Consider the following 21,760-nt stretch of genomic DNA (forward strand, 5'->3'; position numbering starts at 1 on the left):
CTCACCTGCCAACAACGCAGACACCTGCAACGATCGCGACTACACGCGATCGCATCGCTCTCTCTCGCTCTGGCCAACACGAATTCCCAGTTGAACAACAACCGGTTGATGTTGTAGTTGTATTTGTGTTTGTATTTGTAGTGGAAGAAGTGTTGTTACCTTTTGCCGTTTGGCGTGGCCCACCTGAGTGTTCAGCGTGTTGTTGTGAGTGTTGCGAGTTTCGACTTTTCGCCGGCCTCGCTGTCAGCCGCCTGCTCTTTGCGTAGTTCGCTTGCGGCACTGACGGAGCCCGGTCATCACAACGGCGTCGTCGCGCTCTCGAGAGACACACGCTGCGAATGTTTCCATGTTTCCACGTTAATAGTTAATCTTAGTGTGTGTTTGTGTGTGTATCCAAGTGTGTGTTTAGTGCTATAGTGTCAAACTATATTCAAAATAAATATATATATCCGAAAAGTATACAACTGATTGTTCAAGCGGACTTCTCATAACGTTTTGCGTGCGCAGAAAGACCGTCGGCAAGTGCTCAACACAACAGTTCCTTACAAAACCAGTGAAAAAGATTCAAAATCTGAAAACTATATAACCGGCAGAGATCACACCAACATCTCGACTTAACTATATTAAAACTCCAGTAAATTTAAACTAGCGCAAGGTAAGTTCATAATAAAAGATCTTAAAGAACTAAAGACTAAGAAATGATCACAATTAACTTTATAAGATCTTCAAGAATAGTAGAAAAGTTAATAATCTGATCCATTAAAAGCTTCAATTGTTTTACTAGAAATATATATAGAAAGAACTTTCATTATAAATAGTCTATATAGTCTACTTCTAGTTAAACAATATAATAAAAGTCTTTTCTAAACAAACGAAGTTACTATAATAATTAGATTTAGATTCATTTGTAAATACTTCTTCCCTTTACTTCCACGCATATATGGTATTTCTTTAGTATATTGATCTGTATTTATTTCTGTATATGAAGAAGAAAAAGATCGTGTATTTTTTAATCTATTTATCATTTCTGTATAGAAAAGAATTAGATGAAGTCCTATCTATCTTCATTTCCTCACATGAATTGGTTTAGAATTCGAATCTATTCTCATTGATAAAAGAATGATTAGGTTTCATTTCTTAAACAAGAAATAAATCTAATATTATATATTAATCTGTCTTAATATCGAACTAAATATTTCTTTGGTATGACAATCAACATGTTTGACAAATAAAAAAGAAAGAAACTATGAATACGTATTATTACTATATATTTCTTTAGTATATCAACCTATCTTCAGTTCTCTATAAGACCAAATTAGTAAACAAATTTCATTGCTATCGTATTGTACTCGATTCAACTAATATCTCAAGTACTTGGTAAATTTCCAAAAAAAGGCAACATCTCTTATCTGTTTGCTATTCATTTCTTAGAAAAACTTCTACCGGAAGATCTTATAAGCAATTATCACTCCTAACAAGCACAAAAAATCAATAGCTAATAATTGGTATTCACTTCCCCACTTGACCCTATTTACCTGTCAAACTATCAAAACTGTTAGATCTGTCCATCATCATCACAATTGCCCATATATTCGAGATACGATCACCGTGTGTTTGTCTTACAAATGACCTGATTTTGGTCTGACGATGGAATTACATTTCACAAGTCGAGTAATCGACAATGAGTCTATCTCAATCTAGAACTTACCCCCATTCTATTCGATGACTGACTGAATTAGCTGAAGAAATCAAAAATTAAATATCATTAAATTTGATTAATTCACTCGGACACTGCGATATCGCCTTGTACCGACCACCGAGACACCAAAGACTACAGACTACACAGACTACGGAAAATTTGATTAAGCCAAAGCCAAAGTGTGAGGTCTGAGCACTTATTTATAGGGTATGCCACATGCTGATAGGCCCGATAGGTTTATCGCTGATTGGCTTTAATTAAACACCATTAAAGGCGTACAAAAATTGTCAGCAGGCCAAATACGAAATCACGTTTTGTCATTGTGATGTCTTTTCCAATGTTTCCTAATCGCAACAATGAAATTTATATATACAAAATATTATTATAAATGAAATTAACTGTGGGCCCCCTCAACTACGCTAGTATCTAGCTCCCGCTCGCCCCTCGCCCGCCCATCAATGATAATCATGTCAACAACAACGCGTCGTAGTTGAATTCGAAGAGTTAAGATATGCTTCGGTCAGTCGATAAGCCCTAGACCAAGTCCCTATCAATGTCACTCACTCAACGTGGGTTCCGTTTTTATTTTTTTTGTTTCTAGTTTTGTTTTGGGTTTTTTATAAGGAACTCGGGAACTCGGAGCTGAAAGCGATAATAACTTTGCTAGCAGCACATTGCACATTGATTTAATTAATAATAATGCTCATGTGACTTGTCACTAACAATTTCGTATTGCTTGTGACGCAAATCGTTTGGCCACCTATCTATAAGGTAGCATCTCCCATTAGATAGCACACACAACCCGAGTGCCAACGAGATCTCCACACTTCGATTAGATTCCGAAGCGCGAGGAAAATTAAAATATGTTACAAACAAAAAGAAGAGTTGCCAAAAAAAAAAATGTGTCGTGTTGCGATTCGCAACCCAATTCAATTAGGCCGACACACAATTAAAACTTGTCAGCTTGATAGCGTCTTTTTCTGTCATAGTTTGAGTTCGTATCTGGCAGATACAATGCGCAGTTATCTATCTGCTGTTCTCTGATTGTGTCGCAGAGACATTTCCCAATTAGAGTTGTCTCGCACTCGCTACCTTGGAGGCGTTGACTACGATGAATTCTAGGCGACACCCACGCCCTCAGCTCGAGATCGAGCTTCGACTTCGGCTCTCGCTTCTGCTGTCGCTGCCAGATAACAGTTGGCGCCAATGAGAGCGAGAGCAAGAGCGAGCGAGCTCTGCATATGCTTCATTAATTCCCCCCTTTGCCCTTTCCCCTCTCAAAGTATTGACCAACAAATGGAACATGCAAACATGAAATATCAACCTCAGACACGTCCCCAAATTGCTCTTCGTCTCCCCATCCCCATCTCCATCGACGTCTGCGTCTGCTGCTCTTATCAAAGCGTACAAGACAATGACAAAGGGCAGAGACACGGATGCATCTCAGACTTCGTCTCGCTTAACTTGGCCAAGACAGCGCCAGGCGTCGAGCAACAGTTGTTCGCATACAGCTTCCTCTCCTACCCCTCTCTCTCTCCCTCTTTCTCTTGGCCAGCTCCTTGGTCAGCGTTTTTAACATGCATTTTATGAGTAATTGGCCCCGCATCATCCACATCAACAGCTCGCAAGCAGCGAGCTACGCTCAACATCTCTGCTCTGGACCTGACTCATGACTCGCACAGCACAGCACAACAAACATCAACAGCAACAGCAACATCAACAGCAACGTCGACTACCTTTAGCTACCGTCAACAACTCTTCCATTAGGGTGGCCAGGGCGCAGCAGGCAAGACATGAAAAAAAAAACGAAAGCAAACGCAGTCGCAACGAACCACGAATGCTCTAACTATATCTAGTTAGAAAAAAATTTGACACAACATGAATTTAACATATATTCCACATCAGTAGAATAAGAAACCTATAGATACTTTAATTGCAATTTGCAGTACTACAAAATGTGGTCATAGAAACATTTTACCAATATCAGTATTATAATCGCCTTTTAATGATATTCAAATAGCAATTTAAAGATCAAATATTTTAAGAAAAAATTTACTTTTTAAGTGTATTAAAACATTATATAAAAGAATACTAAGTAGTACAATGTTAGCATAATGAACTATGTCACTTTTAAAATCAAATATTTTAATCAAAATTACTTCCACATTATATTAAAATATTATACAAGACGACGCATAATAATAATTAACAGTATAATTTGACCATAGTAAAGTTTAAAAATACTAAGAGTGATTGCAATGTGCAGTACTATAAAATTCTAGAACATTGTTTCACTATCATTTTTATAATTTTCTTTCTATCAATTTTAAAATCGAATATTTGACGGATGTATTCATTCTTCACATACTCAGATGTGACTACAGTATATTTTTTATACGTATTGAGATATTATACTATGAGATGCACACACGACAATTTTGATGCTTTCATATCTAAGTCAATTTAATTCAGAAAAAGCAAATATACAAAAATCTTCAATTGCAATTTAATACATTTTATGAATTATTTCAACTATCCATAAATATGTTTAATTCGAAACTTCCAATTTAGATTTACTAGACAGTTTTCTAACTAAATGAAAGAGTAATCATGAGTCGCAGTTGCAGTCGCTGATAGGCGGCAAATTGAATTAAGATTGCGCCATCAACAAATGAGGCTGCTGAGAGAGAGACTGAAGAGACTTCGACACAGGATATGAATAAACTAATTATAATTGGGAGTGTGTATGCATTAGAGGGCCATAATGTACCCAACTCGTCTGCGACTTCGACTACGACTTCAACTCAGAGTTGAGCTGCTGTTGGTTGCATTGACTTTACCTTGGCGCCGGCTTTGGGCCGCCAGGTGCGATAAGCTGGCATTCTTCTTGCGGCAAGAGGCGCCGCTCAGCCAGCTCAGCTCGGAGCAGCTCAGGTGCAGCCTCCGAGCGAGAGTCAAAGCGAGAGCGGGTCGCTATCGGTTTTATGTGTTTTGGGTGACTCACGAAATTGTCGATTGTCGTCTGCGCTTATACGAAATTCATAATTGACCTTATCAAGTGTGTCGCATATGTAAAACAAGAGACGCGACGACGACTCATAAGTTAAGGCGCAGGTGGGCTTAGCGCTCTCAGCTAATCCATCAATTTCATTTACGTGGACCCCACACAAATGTATTTCCCCCCATTATCATTATGATGGGCCAAGCGAATGAGATTTTGCCACAGGGACAAAAGCCACCCAAAATGTTTGCCATTATCATCGAGAGGGAGGAGACAGAGAGAGAGAGAGAGAGCGGGGGGCAATGCTGATCATCAAAGTGTGACTAAAGTGGTTTAGCCTAATGTAAACCCATAAATAAAGCGAGTCAGATACGAAGAGCAAGAGCAAGAGCCTGAGCCAAGTGGACCAGGCAGACGCATTAACAAAATGCCAGAAAAAGAGCTTCTGTTTGCTGCTTCTTCTTCTCTCGTTCTACCTGTCTCGACTCGCTTTCCTCCTTGCTTGCTGCTGTTGCTGCTGCTTCTGCTTCCCCTGCTGACTTGGCTTGAATGAAATATGCCAGTGGCCGAGGCAGAGGCAGAGGAGTCAAGACGTCGTCGTCCCAGTTTCAGCGACTCAGAACACAAAAGTGCAGCCATAAAAACGACACCAAGCTACATGAACACAGCAGGCTGAAGCACACCGAGGGAGGAGAAGTGTGGGGGGCAGTCAAATGATGCGAGAACAGGGCCAAAAACATTGATGCTTATCGACAGAGATGTGTGTGTGTGAGAGAGAACTGAAATCTGCGTTAAATTAAAATTGTACTCGCAGTCGAATGCTTGTTGTTATTAGGAATTAATTTCTTAATTTCTGCACTTGACTGAGGAGGAGAGGAGCGAAGATGGGGGGAGAGACAGACAAAACCCACACGCAGCCACAAGTTGCCACAAGTTGCAAGCTGCAACTTTGCTCTTAAATAATTTCCAGACACTAATGGAGCTTATCTCTAAACGAAACAAGCAACCGCAAACAAGTCTTGAAGAGGCAGAAAGGCGGAGAGTCTGAGTCTGAGACTGAGGCTGAGAACTCTGAGCTAAAGACTGAGTGACTGACTGCAGAGACTGGCGCTTGGTTTGATTAGCATGTGGATTCTAAGCAGTTGAAGTTGTGTGTCAAACAGTTAAACACGACCGGAGATCGGTCTAAACATAACATAACTAAACTAACGCGTATTGCGTATTGCCAATTGACCAAATGTGGGAAATCGCACTATCTGCAATTGGTCAGAGCGAGTGCAGCGCTAACTTGATTAGTCCGCAGTCAGCAGTCGACAATGTCGCCAGACAACTGCAAACAGCAAACAGCAAACTGCAACTGCGACTGCAACTAAATGAAGCCATGAAAGCCAAATTGCCAGCCAATCTTGGCCAGCTTCTGCCTTGGCTGTTGGCTACGTGTCGACGTCAAAAGTTGACAGTTTGACTGAAAAGTTTTTTAATTACCGAACGTCAATCAGGCAAAAAAGACTTTGATGTGGCTGATCAACTAACGCCAGTTCTCCTCCTCCTCCTTCTCTTTCCTCTCTACTCTTCACTCCTTAGTGCAATAATAAAGTCGTAACGCGGATACAATTATAAGGCGGTCGAAGAACAAAGCCAAACGACACACATTCTGCACATAACTTCGAGTCTCTCTGACTCTGACTTTGACTTTGAATCGCAATCATCATAAGCAGTGTCTACTGTACCACAGCACAGTTCGCATGCAATGAATTAATCAACGCTCTTTTATGATGTTCATGCTACGATGTTGCGATGTTGCGATGTTGAGAGATTATCCAAAGGGGACGACTCCGCAGGTTTCTCATAATTGCAATTCGTACAGCTAATTTAATAATAATTTGCGGGCAAAAGAGTGTGAGGGGGGAGGGAGACAAAAGCGAGTTACACAAATTAAGTTTGTCAGCTGTCAATGCGCGGAATTTGTTAACAACATTGAAAACTGACAGTGCGAATCATAATAAAAGTTATTAATGATGAGCAACCCAGCAATGAGTTATGAACTGATCGACAGCATAAAAACCAGAAAGTAAACTTGAAGCTCAGCACAACGCACCACGAATGCCCTTACAGATGAAAGAAGTTAAGTGAGAGAAATTCTATCGAGACTTTTGAGTTAATTGCATAAAAAAAGCAAAAATTGGAAGATCTCAGACTTATTTATCATAATTGTTGACAGCAAGAAATTGCTTACAGTTTTTATGTAGTTTTTTCAGTATATAATAATACTATTATTTAAAATCTCACACTTATCATAGTTATTAATACAAAGCAATTGCTTTTCATTTTATTGTGTGCTTCAATATGTCAACGCTTTACAATATAATTAAACAGTCTTCAAGAAAGAGTTTAAAATGGATTGCATAAAAGACTAAAAAATACTAGATATCTTTCTCTATTTGTTAGCTAAAAAGATTCATGGAGTACTAATTTTTTAATATCTGAATGAATGGAGGCTAAAAAGAATAGATCATTTCATTATTGATTTCTCTTTTAAAATAATTTAGACTATCTTGAATCAAATAAGAGAAGTTCAATTCGAAAAGAATGGAATATTCATATTCATTTTTTAAGCAACTCTCAACTTATATTATATAAAATGTTGTAAATCGAATAAATAGAGAAATATAATTTGAAAACAATGGAATGTTTAATACTGTTTATGAAGAGTATTGTTGGAATCCAGTTTGAACAAGCCATCGAGCATATTCATACTTAATACCCTCTCGCTCTCCCCCATATTTGTACACACCCAATGACAAGGCTTCTCTGCCTCTCTGTCTGTCTGTCTGTCTGTCAGCTGAAGATGATCATGATGTTGTTGTCTGCAACGCGTTGCAACTTCATCGTCTCGGCGCAAGAATGCAACTAAATCAATCAGAACCACACTAATTTGCCATTTAACAAGGTATTTGGACAATTTTGATATATGTATTCAGAGAGAGATGGTCGAGGCGAAATGTCAACGGTAGCTTGAACACTGAACACCGAACAGAAGAACAACGCCAACTTAAGGCTGGGGCCATCAATCAAGCAGCATTTGGCCAAACCGGAATGGAATACTGACTGAATAAAAAAAAACGGAGACTCTGACTTGACTTCAAAGCCAAAAGCAGTAGCTTGGCAATTTTGTAGTTTGCAGTTTTCGTTTTGGACCTAAAGGGAATGCACATTTTTGGAAAAGAAGAAGAAGAAGAAGGCGACTTGCATTTTGGGCTAACGCATTTAATTGTCATTAAAGCACATTGTATATTAATTAGCAAAACATGAAATTAACAAAATGTGGAAATTACCAAATTGATTGACTGACTGATTGAACCCAAAAGATTGCCAAACTGACTGACTGACTGACAGCTGGCACCTGATATTCGCTTATGCATTTCTCAGATCTGAGATCTCAGCAAAGGAAACTTGCCTCCGTTTTGCGGTTGCTGTTGCTGTTGCTGTTACTCTCGCTGCAGCCGTTGATGATGATGAAAATGAAGTTGCCGCCCAATTTAATTAAAATTCCAAACGATCTGCACATGAAATGGCCAACAAAACCGAGGAGAGGCAACAACTAAATAAACGCAGCGCACAGCTCGTCGAAACGTGTTGATGAAAGATCAGCTGAGATGATGTGCTCAAACATGCAGCGTCTCTGCCCATCGATTTGCATTGAATCAGCGAGTGCAGCTTTTTGTACTCTGGCCATGGCCATAAGGCACGCGGCCAGACCGCAACTTGCAAGTTCAATCGCCGACAGCACTAGACAACAGCAAATCGAAACGAAGTCTAGAACTTTAAGAATGTCTAAAGAAGTTTAACCGAAAGTTACTTCATTTAAGCTGCTTATTCATTGCAAAGAGCTTTTTGATAAAACTGAGCTTAAGGCTTTTTAGAATCTTTAAGCTTTCAGTTAAAATTGTTTTAACTAGCTATTGACTACACGAAAATTTTACCAATGGACTTTCATTTTAGGCTACTTTATTGTAAATTAGAAAACTTTTAACTTTAGCAAGAAACTTCGAGCTTCAAGTTTAAGTAGCTATTTAAGATCAAACTAAGCTTGCAGCTTTCAGGAAACTTGAAGCTGTCATTCTACCTTTAAGATCAAACTAAGCTTACAGCTTTTAAGAAAAGTGAAGCTTCCATTCTGCTTAAAGTGGTTTAAATAGCTTTTAGTTGAGCATTAGGGTTGACAATAAACTGGCAGCTTTTATCACACAAAAGTATTTAAAGTACTAAATGTTTAACGGAGTTTAAAAACAATGCTATTTTCACTTTTTTATTTCCAATCAACCAAAACTTAACTGAGTGTAAGTTCTGCCAATGATCTTACAGATTATTAACTACTTTAACAACATTTAAAAAGCTTAAAATAATTCTACCCCTTTTGCAGTACATTTAAAGGTATTTCAGTTGCTTGTAGGCAAGTGTATTTAGTTGGCAACAAATTGCAACCGCAACTAACCTCAGAGCTCAGCGCGACTCGAGTCGACTCGACTGGCTGGGGAGCCTTCATGGCTATTGTAAATTATAGAAATTGGTATAATAAAGTGTACGATAATTGCATGTTTAGCTTTGATTGAATTACGAGCTTCTAATGCGCGACTAATCGAATCAATGTGGCTTGGGCTGTGTCTCATTTTTGTTGTTGTTTTTTGTTGCAGTTGCAGAAGTAAATTGCCCGCGATTCCCGCTGCCCGCTTCTCTTGGATTATGGGCATATCGGAGGAGGTCAAGCTGGAGGAACTACCGCAAGAAGCCAAGCTAGCACACCCACATCCGGATGCCGTGACCGACAGTCGCAACGTGGCTTCAGCGGCATCAGCATCGGCAACAGCTTCTGGCGCAGTCCCAAGCGGCGCCAGCGGCGGCACCAACAGTCCCATCTCGGATGCGAACAGCGACTGTGAGGCAGATGAGTATGCGCCAAAGCGTAAACAGCGAAGATATCGCACCACATTCACCAGCTTTCAGCTGGAGGAGCTGGAGAAGGCCTTCTCTCGCACCCATTACCCCGACGTGTTTACGAGGTGAGTGAGAACAATATGAACAACGAACAACGACAATCATAATGACAAAAGATAAAATCAAATTAAACTAAATTTACATATATCGAACATCAACGAGACTAGAGTAGAAGTTTACGGCTTTTCTTTTCTCTCTTCTGATACATTCGACGACCCCCCGCATGCAGTCACAGCATTTTCATTTGCATTCAGTTTCGGTTTCAAATTACAAAGCGATTTCCAAAATTGTCTGTCGGAGTGGAGAAATCCAATTAACATGCAGCTATGCGATAGTTATGAACAAAATTGCAAACTATAATTGCCATAAATTAGAACCCGTCTCAGCCACTGGAAGAACTGGACAGAACAGACCTCAAGCAAGACCCCGCTAATTGGATTTGCACGAAAAAACTGAGAGTGAGAGAGAAAAAACGAGAACGAGAAAAGAGAACTACAATTAGAGCAACTTTTTGCAAGGCAAAGAACGCTTTTTTATATCCAGTTCATTTAAATGTTTAACCATCAATTAAGCCAATCAATTACAGCAACTTTGCACTTGCTTAACTTATTGACATGCGAATCGCCGAGAGCGGCGACATTGTGCATACGTCTAATAACTGTAATGAGAATCGCCGAGAGAGGCGATCATCAATCATTGACTTTGATTGACGCTACAGATAATTGCGATAAGTATTTGCAACTTCATCTAAATGTGGCAGTGTCTTTTAACAATTCATTTTATTGATCTGTAATCAATATCTAGTTATGCATATTAGGCTGATAATATTGAAAAAGCTCAGTTCACACATTCTTGTGTCAGTTGCCTGATTTGCAGCTTCAATTCGAGTTTTTATTGGCATTTATTTTCAGCCCCTAAAGATGCGATTAATGAACAGGTGTTGCTGGCAATTATTTTACAATTTTTTCAATTACTTTTAAATTGAAAAATATTCAAAACAATGCTCAACAAATAAACAAGAAAAAACTTTCACTACGAAAACGAGAAAAAGTCATAATAAAGTCAGAAAAAGCAATATTTTTAGAAGATTAATAAAAAATATGACATATTTTGAATTTGATATATATTTTGAGTGTAATACTTTGGCAATATACCAAATATAGTCTTTTGTGTGTTTTTAGTATTTTTGAAATCTAATACTACTGTAAATAACTGTCTGACAATCTTGTATATTTTGTGTGTAGTATTATCAATATACCAAATATAACCCTTGGTATATTTTTGCATTATTGTGGTATATTAATTTGGTATATCATACAAATAATACCGCACTGTTTTGCTTTCATTAAAAATAGGTAGCGGGAATCTCAAAGTCGATGACACTCGACTGTAGATTTCTTACTTGTTTAGTTCAGTTTCTTCACCTCACTTTGAAGCTTTCTCAGCTCCCAATTGGAGCTTGCAATTGAACATGGTTTTAAGGCATTTTTACTACTCCCTTTAATTAACGATCTGTATTATAATTGTGTTTTCATTTCTTCATTGCAGAGAGGAGCTGGCGATGAAAATTGGCTTAACCGAGGCACGGATTCAGGTAAGAGAAAAAAATCCAAATTGGTATTAAGTAAAAAAGTAGGGCCTTGTCTAATCGAATAGGGATTTTGCGGTTGGGTTGAGAGATTACGATTCGCGTGCCTTAGGTGAAGTTAACAATGTTGAAAATTGAAAAATAATGGAGCATGTCGTGGCTAATGAAATCGCTGCCATTAAGAGCTGCAGCTGATGATCCGGTTGCAAATTGTCTCTGGTCTTTGGTCTGGTTTTTAATTACCGCTCATGCTAAACAACATTATTTGTTTACATAAATTTCTAGCGGTAATTGCAAAAAAAAGGGATCCAGATTCCAACTCGAACTCGAGCTCGATCTGAAGTCTAAAGTCTGCAATCAGGCTTTATTCTCCGACACGAATGCAGAGAATTGTTATGTTAAAAACTAATTAAAGGGGCGTGCTCGCCGGCCACGCCCATTAATTGACTGCAACATGAGGCAGGATGCACACACAGTAGCCTGTATTAAACACATAACTCAACTCGATCTTCCCCTCTCCCTCTCTCTTCTCTGCAGGTCTGGTTTCAGAATCGACGCGCCAAGTGGCGCAAGCAGGAAAAGGTTGGACCCCAGTCACATCCATATAATCCGTATTTGCCCAGCGGCGCCGCCAGCATGCAAACAGTGGTGGGTGCCGCCCTGCCCCCCAATCCCTTCACCCACCTGGGCTTCCAGCTGCGCAAACCCTTCGATACGCCCGCCAATCTGGCCGCCTTTCGCTATCCCCACTTGTCCGCTGCTCCCATGATACCATCGGGCTACTTCAATCAGTTCCAGCGGTAAGTCGAAGTCGAATCTCTGACAGCTTGAATGAATTTACATTTCCCTTTCCCTTCCCCACTTGCAGTGCTCCGCCGCACATGCTGCCACCGGGCATGGCCTCGATGTACTCGCCCTCCAGCTCCTTCCAGTCGCTGCTGGCCAACATGACCGCCGTGCCGCATCCCCGGCCTCCGCCCATGCCCGCCATGGCCGCCAAGCCACCGATGCTGGTCGGCTCCCCGGATCTGCATTCGCCCAACAATCATCTGCTGGCCTCGCCGCCCCATTCACCCGGCTCGCATCTAACCCAGGCGCCTCCGCCGCCGCCGCCTTCGCAGCTGTCGCCGCAGCAGCTGGTGGGCATCTCGCTCACCCATCAGGCACCGCCGCCTCCCGTTTCACCCACGGCACAGACGCAGCCGGTGGCGTTGACTCTGTCGCATTCGCCTCAGCGGCATGCGGCACGCGCTGCCACGCCCCCAGAGGATCGACGCACATCCTCGATTGCAGCGCTGCGCTTAAAGGCGCGCGAACACGAGCTGAAGCTGGAGCTGCTGCGTCAGAATGGTCACAGCGGCGACGTCGTCAGCTAGCCAAGCACTTGCTCCCGTAGTCGTAAGCTTCTGCTCCTCCAGCTGCTCCCTCTTCTTCTTCTTTCCTCTTAAGTTATTCAAAGCGGACCTTGCATTTTGTATGTATGTAACTGAATCACGGAATTTCCAAATCAATAAATACAGAAAAACAACAACAACCCAAGCACAGACGTCCAACTGTTTGTGTGATATATATACACAAAGATCTAACTGGCTGTCCATTCATTATACCCGCTACCCAAAGCGGAGAAGGGTATTATAATTTTGTGCCTGCAGGAAATGTTTGTTACAGGCACAAGAAAGCAAACAATAAGAGATGGCTGGTATATTTTGTACTCTATGTTTGAACACCAACATACCAAATATAGCACTTGGTATATTTTTAGTATTTCTGTATACTACTACTTCTATAAAATAATGGCTGATATATCTGGTATATTTTATATTCTAGGACATATTTTCAATCTAGTAGTAAATCAATATACCGAATATAGCCTTTGGTATATTTGTATTATTGTTGTATACCAGTACTACCTTAAAAGATTGGCTGGAAATCCGGTATATTTTATACTAAATGGTATATTTTGAATGTAGTACTAAATCAAAAACCAAACATACACTTTGGTATATTTTAAGTATATTTGTGATAAATCAATTCAGTACATTTTAAAATGAAAACCACACTGTTTGTCTCTTACACACACAGGTATCTCACAGTCGAGCACACTCAATCGTAACTTTCTTACTTGTTTGATTATTGCCCTGCTAAGTTGCTCTTTAGCTGCTCTAACAAATGGCACCCGCCTAATGTGCGTAACAACACCTACTTTTCGGTGCCCAACCAACTGATTCACAACTGATTCAAAGTCAAAGCTGGAGCTGGAGCCCAGGCTCAGGCTGCCATTAATCAGCGGCTGGCGCATAAATCAGCGAAAGGCCAAAAATAACAGGCCGCGAGGGTGCTACAAATATAAATTTATGAATAAATTAGAAACAAATTAAGTATGTTAATGAGAGGCGAACGCAGTTTCTTTCCCGCTCTCTGCCTCTCTTCACTGCTGAATCTCAAAACGAAGCTCAAACGAATCTTGACCGAATCTGAAACGAAAATCGAACGAAATTGACGTTGCCGACGCTGAAGTCGCTGCCGCCGCCAAACGATTTCTCTCATGCTGCCTTGTGAATCTTTTATTTTCCAATTTGATACACTCAACAAAAAGAGTCACTTGAATTTGACAATATTGCGCAAATTCTTGAAGCAAGAAAAATAAAAGAATCTGTTGACTACAGCTAAATAAAAATATATTTTATGTTGCTCAAAATACAGATAAGTTTAGCAGCAAAATATAGCTGACGACTGTATAGATCGTGATGAAAAGATTCATCTTAATAAACAAATTTTAAAGTAATGTTCGGATTCAAGAAAACTATTGTCAATAGAAGTGCAAGCGTTAGAAGTAAGTACTAATATTTGTATATATGTATATTCCAAGGATTCAGAATTAGATACAAAAGAGATACAATTTGATTAATCTTTGTGAATTTATTAAAAGACTTTCATTAATAAATTTCACATATTTTCAACAACAACTTTAAGTTATTAAGCACAAAGATTAGCTCATAAGCTGTAATATGTCAACAAGATGCACTTTCTATACAATTTACATTCACTTTTCTATACAAAATAAGGAGCTAAAATTTAAAGCTAATTTACGGCATTTCAAAAGGAACTTCCAACAAGCTAACTCGAACTAGGCAAAGCTTTATTAAATCTCTTCACACAGAAGATTTTCCCCAAAATTTAGCTCATTATCTCTGCGTATTTTCAATGTCAGGGTATTAAAAATTCGTTACAGCTTAGCTAACAGTGATTTCTTGTTGTTTTTTGGCTTGAATTATGCGTGGTAATTAAGAAAATGGAATATTTATGATAACATTTATAAAACACGAAGCTGCTTAATTCGATTACCAGATATTTCCTCCACTTCTCCCCGCCCTCCACTCTTCTCTTTTAATGTTTTTGGAACTCCTCCTCTTGGTGTCTAGCGATCTCTCGCTCTTTTGGCTATCTGTCTCTGTCTCGTGGTGTGCGTCTGCAGCTGCAGCTGGGCCACATTGCATGGTAATTGGCATCATGAGGTGGAACTGTGATAATCATGTTTAAACATAGAGCCGCAGGGTCTTCAACGTACCCTCTTCAATATTTCTGTTCGTTCACATGTGGTTACGTTTCATGCATTTTCAATGAGTTCGTCAAATGTAAAGCTACCAATTAATTTGCATAATAATCAAGTCAAGAAGGAGACGGCGACTGCGGTTGAGATATGTGCGACAATATCGGGCAACAACCATATTAATAATCATTAATTAAGGCGACTAATTAACGCTGACATTAAAAGACTGCATTTTAATTACGCTTCTACGCGATTTGCGTTAGACTTTGTTGCTGTTATTAAGAGTTTTCCCCCCCCTAGATGAACATCTCTATTTGAGAACTGCATTTCATTTGCACAAACATTGATTCGATTAAAGTGTTTTTTAATTCAATTTAACTTCAACACAACTTGATTGTTTTCCATGAGCAATAAGCAGGAACAATAACAGCAACAACATAAGAAACGTGCGACGGCAACTGCTGCCGCTTTTTTACTTTATTTTATTATACCCGCTACCGAAAGGATTATAACGTTCGGTCTTCCAAAAAGTATATATATTTTGCACTTTATGGTATATTCTGGTATATTTTTTTGCACTTAATGAAATATTTTTAATGAGTACTACATTCAAAATATACCATTAAGTGCTTAATATACTAGAATGAATGAATATAGTAGAGTGATAAAATACCAGATAGTAGTATATTAGTATACAAAAGTATTTTTCAAGAAAACTCCATTTCGATCAATAAACTAAATATGTATATCCTTTGGTATACTTTTAGTATTTTGTGGTATATTAATTTGGTATATATCAAAATTAATACTATTCTGCTTTGTATTAAATTAGGTAGCGGGTATCTCGTAGTCGAGCACACTCGACTTTAGCTTTCTTACTTGTTTTATTTTGATTTTCTGCTGCTGCCCGTTGCTGGTATCTGTAATTGCATGTGCGCCTGTGTGTGTGTGAGAGTATGTGTTTGTGTCAGTGTGTGTGTGTTTCGTGTGTCGGCGCAATTAACTTTGCGTTTAATTTGCAATTATCCAAACGACTCAAACTAATTAGCGCCACTTTAATTAAACTTTGCAAAAATTGAACAATTTTTTTTACAGCACGAGGTGCAACAACAACGACAGCAACAACAACAGCAGCAACAACAATATTCGTGTGTAATTACTTTTCATACACATAATTTTATGCTGATAGAGGCCAAAGAAATTACAACTTTTTTGCTTATGAATGAATATCAATGAGTGTATTCATACCGCTACTCAGACTCATACTCATATTCATGAATTATCTAACCAGTTGCCTAAACTGCGAGTTGACAATGCGGATCAACGTCTCAACAATCGCTGAGAAACGCGAAAGATGCGCGGCTTAAATTAAAAATTCATTCACATCAAAACAAAAGACTTAGGCAACGAACTTGACAAAGCTACATACGAAACGAAACGAAAGCGAACAAAATAAACACGCAGCTAATCAGCTGAGCTCTGTTTGCTGACAAAAGTTTGTTATATTCGTAAATTGTTTAATACATTGCTGTCAATTCTAAGCAGGATCAGAAGCTATTACAATTTCAATGATTCGAGCTGCATTTGCAATATATTTACATCGATTATTTATTAGTTTTGAGACACAAATGCAATTCTAAGATTTCTTACAAGATTATGAGATTCAAGCAGAAAATCGACAGATATAAACTAAACTTATTTCTCATGCATGTTTATAAGTAATTTGTTAAGAAAACTTTAGTACATCAACAGCGAATAATTCTCTTCGTGTTAAATATTATACAACTAAAAGCCAGCTTTGGAGAGAGAAATAAGTTTAGTTTATAGCCGTCGATTTTCTGCTCAAATCTCATAATTTTGCGAGAAAACTTAGAATTCTATTTGTGTCTCAAAACTAATATATAATCGATGTAAATTTAATAAATTGGGACTTTGTAATGTATTATTTACTTTGTTTATTAGTATTTGACAAAAGAAGATTGCTAAATTTAGACTCTTCCACTAAACTCAATTCACTCACAATTCTATAGATAATTTTATATATTTTCAATATAATAATATCGTTGAATTCGTAGTTTCGTCAGAACGTGATAAGCTTCAAGTATAAAATCTGCCACTAACTCAATTCTCTAGCAAGTCTCTAAACAATTCTTTAGCAATGAAGCCAAAACACTTTTAGGGCATCCACAGTGAATTGCGTCCGCTGGAATGCAGTTGGTTGCAAGCTGCCCCTATTTCGACCTGGCACACTTTCAACGCGAGTTGTACTCGCTGACTCGCTGAGTCGCCTCGCCAACTCGATGCTGACCAAAATCGGTGTTTGGTTTATGTAAAATGTAAAATGCCTTTCCTTTTGCTTGTGTGTTTGGTTGGTTTTCGGTTGAAATTATGCAGTTTGTTGCTTGGACTGTGCATAAATTAAATTAACACTGCAAGAGCAGAGCTCGAGGCATGGAGAAGCTGCATCTCCGGCTGCAGGCGATGCCTTTCGATCCATATGCGATCGTCGGGATCGTATTCGTATTCGTATTCGTAATTAACTTGTTGCCATAATTGCTCACTTTTTGCATTTGTGTTGCATGTCACACGCTGCACGTGCTGCCGTGGCAAGAGTAGCGACGAGTGCCACAAATGTTGTGTATAAGAAGTCATTACACACCTCTTGACTTTACAATCGAAACACACACACACGCTCGCTCAGGTAGACTGAGTGACCCTTATAAGCGACAAAACGGTAACGACGTGACTTTTATTATGCACACGAGACAGTGGACAGTGAGGGGCAAGCAGAGGGAGGGAGGGGGCAGAGGGAACTGCATTTGGCGCCGCAGCAATTAGTTATCAAAGACGTCGCGCATTGACAAGCTAAAGTCAAAGCACTCTTCGTCGAACCACCCAAAAACGTAAATACAAAGCCAAGTCAAGGGAAAGTTCCCTTCGGTTCCATTCGATTCGATTTACACATAATAAAGCCATATATAAATGACTCACGACCAAGCGAGACTTCTTCTTCTATATATAAACCTGTGACTCCTGTAAAGTGATGTCGTTCCCTCGTCTGCCGCTTTGCCTCATCCATCAGCTGAGGCTGAGACAAATATGGTTGACCAGTTGGATCAGGATTCTGGCTGCAGAGCGGCAACGCCCCAAATCGTGGCAGCGTGTGCCAGCCAGACAGAGAGAGAGAGAGAGAGGAAGAGAGAGAGAGTGAGGCGACACGATATTAAAACGTAGCCCAGCCAAACATTGATCCTTATCGACATGTCAGAGAAGTCAGCAGCTACACACCACAGCACCACATCTTTGCTTCCCCTCTGCTTCACCCCTTTCCCCTAGTCTGACTGCAATTGGTAGCCAGAACAGCAGCAGCAACAACTTAACACGAGGCTAAAACAACACGCAACAACGCAACGCCAGGCGAGGCGAAGCCAAGAGATCAATGGATACAAGGAGCCGAATACTACTTAGCTCCACACACACCTGCATTGCAACAGTGTGTGTGTAAGTGTGTATGTGTGTATGTGTGTGGTTGTGATGCAGCTAAGTGCAGTTTCTATATGACTATGATTAACTCAAATTGAAACCTGAGACTCGACTGTGCAACTATCTATATTATAATAGTATTAAAGACAAGACAATGAGATCCTTCTATTCCTGCCTGAACTGCATATTTTATAAGCTACCATTCATTAAATTGCAGAATATCATTATAGTAAAATAGGTAAAAGTAATAACACAATACTGTCAATTAAGTTGAATAGAATTTTAAACTGAAGCGTTAAGCACTCGAAACTCTTGGCAATGTAAAGTTTACTTAAATAGAACATTTTATAATTATATCCGCTATACATAGGGTAGAGGTAGGTAAAGAAGACAACCCTATAAACGATTGCCTGACAACAATTATTTAACTTCAAATTTACATATTTAAAATAAATCTCCAAATTAATTCTGATTTTACAATATTCTTTAAACTCCGCTGTTTATTACCTTACTTTGAAACTCAAGAAAGTTAACTTCCAAGCTAATATATTACTTGACTCACACTTAAGACCTTTCAAACAGTTGATGAAATTCAATACATATTTAATAATTGTATTAAATCCCTGAAAATAGTTGTATAACCATTGCAGTCTTCAAAATTAAATCTCAAAATTGTACTAACCAAAAAAAGGAACAAATTAAATCAAATAATAAATTAAAGAAACTAATAATATTCCATTTCTAAACCAATAATAGCTTTAAAATTACAATCATTTCTGCTGAATCTATAAAACAAACTCCTGTGGTGCAGCGTGAGTTGGCAAATAAGAGCTTAAAACTTGCTCGAAAGACCAGTCTCAAAAAATCGTTCTGTTAATACTTAAGTGACGATTGATAGTTCCGTTCGATCGAAATAGATATTTGTTTAAGTGAGCATGTGATAAGATTGGCTTGGCTTTGACTTTGACTTTGGCTTTTATTTTCGGAATTTCGAGCAGTTATGAAGAGATTTCTAGTATGCATATCAGATCAGATCAGCGATCGAATGCTCGACTAACCGACTATCCAAGTTGAATGCATAATTTAAATCGAATATCAAACTAATTAAATAAGCATAAAAATCTAGAGGGCATTATCTACGCCTCCTTAGCTTATCTATCTACATGTGTTGGCTCCTAAACTGTGATTGTTGTTGTTGACCATTTGAATGCGGCCCCTACGCAGCTGCTAATGAGCTGACCAACAGTTTCTTCTTTTGTTTCTCTTCAGCTGTCTGTCGTCTGCTTCGATGTGTAGGTGTTTAGCGTGTAAGATTAGATTAGGCTAATCAGGCAGCGAGATCTCAACTCTCACAGCCAGCGAACATCAAACGCAGCTCCGTCACAGCTTCAAATGCCGAGGCGTAACTACAGCGACCCCCTCTCTTCCTCTCTCTCCCCTCTTTACTCTCCTTTGTTAGACGCTGCACTTAGCTACTTGGTATGGAGTACGAATAGAGAGCAGTTGCCGCTAATTGCCGATAATTAACTCGAGGCTCTCGACGGCATCGGCATCGAAATGCGATTTATAATTTCTGCTCGCAACAAATTAAAATTACCAATGGTAAAGCATTTGTGGCATGCCACAATCTGACAAGCGCAGAACAACATCATAAAAATATGTGTGTGCAGCGAATGCTGCAAATCGAGAGTGCACGACTTCCCGATGATCTGTGAAGTAGCATTATATAAAGAAAATATTCTGATTTAGGTGTTAAACTAACAGATTGTAAGTGTAAAAAAAGAACTTTGTTGACAATCATATCGAATTATACTAAGAGTTAGATCTTAAGAAGATTAGCCTAAGATCTTTGAAGCAGCATGAGTTTGAAAATAAGAAAATATTCTGATGGAAGTGTATAAAAATGTTTTGAGGTTTTAATCTAACAGATTCTAAGTGTAAAAGGCGAACTTCGTTGACGATCATATCAAATTATAGTAAGAGTTAGATATATATAGAAGATTAGCCGATGATCTGTGAAGCAGCAAGACATTCTAAGAGAAGTGTCTAAGGAATAGTTATTTGATTGAAATTCTTCAAAGTTCTCACGACAAGTGGAGAACTTTATTGAGCATTATATCCTATAAAAATGTAGAATGACTTAGCTTTATATGACTATAACTAGATAAACCTAGAAGAATTGATTAAATGTTGAACCAAGGATCACAAAATATACTAACACAGCTATCCAAAAAACTAACTTTGTAATTGAAGATTTAAACTGAGAAGTACTGCCATATGAACACATAGCTATATGGAGAAGTTTACTATCAAATTTATGTCTAATTTAAGTGAATATCTTAAGAAGTTTAGTCATCTCAATTGATCGTAAGTTGAGCCAATTTTTGTGTTTTCTTCAACTTGATGACATATTGGTATACTGATGACGCAATAGATTGATAGCAGGTTCTCACCTGCTTTATCGATGACGTCAAGACGTGAACGAACTTGCATGGATAACTAGTATGAATTAAATCGATTAATGATTTCTTTTAATAATTATAAGTTTATAATAAACTAAAATAAACACACTTGGAATTTAAACTAAGAGAATCGAATCTTAAGTTAAAAAAAAAATAACATTTATGTTTTACAGGGTATATAAATATGTGAAATGAAATAGGCCGCGCGGCAGCTGAGTAGCTGAGCAGTTGAGCAGCTGCTGCTGGAGGAGACTGAAGCATCGATTGGGGACATTTTTAGGCGTGCCCAAAAAGGAGCAGAAAAGCAGGTCACTAATTTGCCATTTAGGTTGGCATTTGTGGCATTTGGTGACAGGCCCAAAACGCCGCTGCAAACGTTCCAACTTAATGGCTTAATGCGGCAGTTCAGCTCTTCGGAGTTCGAGTCGGAGTCGGAGTTCGCAGAGAGCTGATAATTAACAATTTCAGGTGCCATTTTGAGCTGGTAAGTTTTGCTCTTCGAACTTGAAAGATTTTGCGCAGATTTCGCAATTACTGTGGCAAAGAAATCTTATTAAGTTTTGTTTGTTTTCATCATTATTTCCACGGCTGAACGCTGATCGTCGATGGTCGATGGTCGATCGCTGATCGCCGTTGATCCGTTGCCCATTTTCGGCCATTAAGAGTGAAAATCTTGTGTAAATCGAATTATTTGTAATTTATGGTGTGGCAGTTGTTGAATAAATGGAGGTTATTACCAGGCCAACAACTGGCAACGAGCCACCCGTTCCCTTCCCCCTCTTCACAACCCCTTTTGCTGGCTCTCTTTCACTTGGCCTAAACCAATAACCATTAAGCGTGCTAAAATCAATCGTCTCCTCCCTCAGCTTTGGCATCCTCAAGAGCCAAATCCTCCTCTCAGTTAGCTTGTGGTTGCAATTTGCAGACGATTTGCGGTTCATACTTTTGCGGTTGTATATCGATATATATAACATATATATTC

The 21,760-nt window shown here is 38.9% G+C and overlaps 1 protein-coding gene across 1 annotated transcript; it reads left to right on the forward strand.

Annotated features, from left to right (window-relative positions):
- Positions 1 to 264: 264 nt before the first annotated feature.
- LOC133850274 (homeobox protein aristaless) lies at positions 265 to 12,845 on the forward strand. Its single transcript, XM_062286323.1, has 5 exons — positions 265 to 655; positions 9,395 to 9,760; positions 11,244 to 11,289; positions 11,821 to 12,083; positions 12,152 to 12,845. Exons 2-5 carry the CDS (start codon positions 9,444 to 9,446, stop codon positions 12,657 to 12,659), a joined length of 1,134 nt encoding a protein of 377 aa, XP_062142307.1. The 5' UTR covers positions 265 to 655; positions 9,395 to 9,443; the 3' UTR covers positions 12,660 to 12,845.
- Positions 12,846 to 21,760: the final 8,915 nt, after the last annotated feature.

Source organism: Drosophila sulfurigaster, chromosome 2L (assembly GCF_023558435.1).
Source record: "Drosophila sulfurigaster albostrigata strain 15112-1811.04 chromosome 2L, ASM2355843v2, whole genome shotgun sequence".
In the NCBI taxonomy this organism is placed as follows: domain Eukaryota; kingdom Metazoa; phylum Arthropoda; class Insecta; order Diptera; family Drosophilidae; genus Drosophila; species Drosophila sulfurigaster.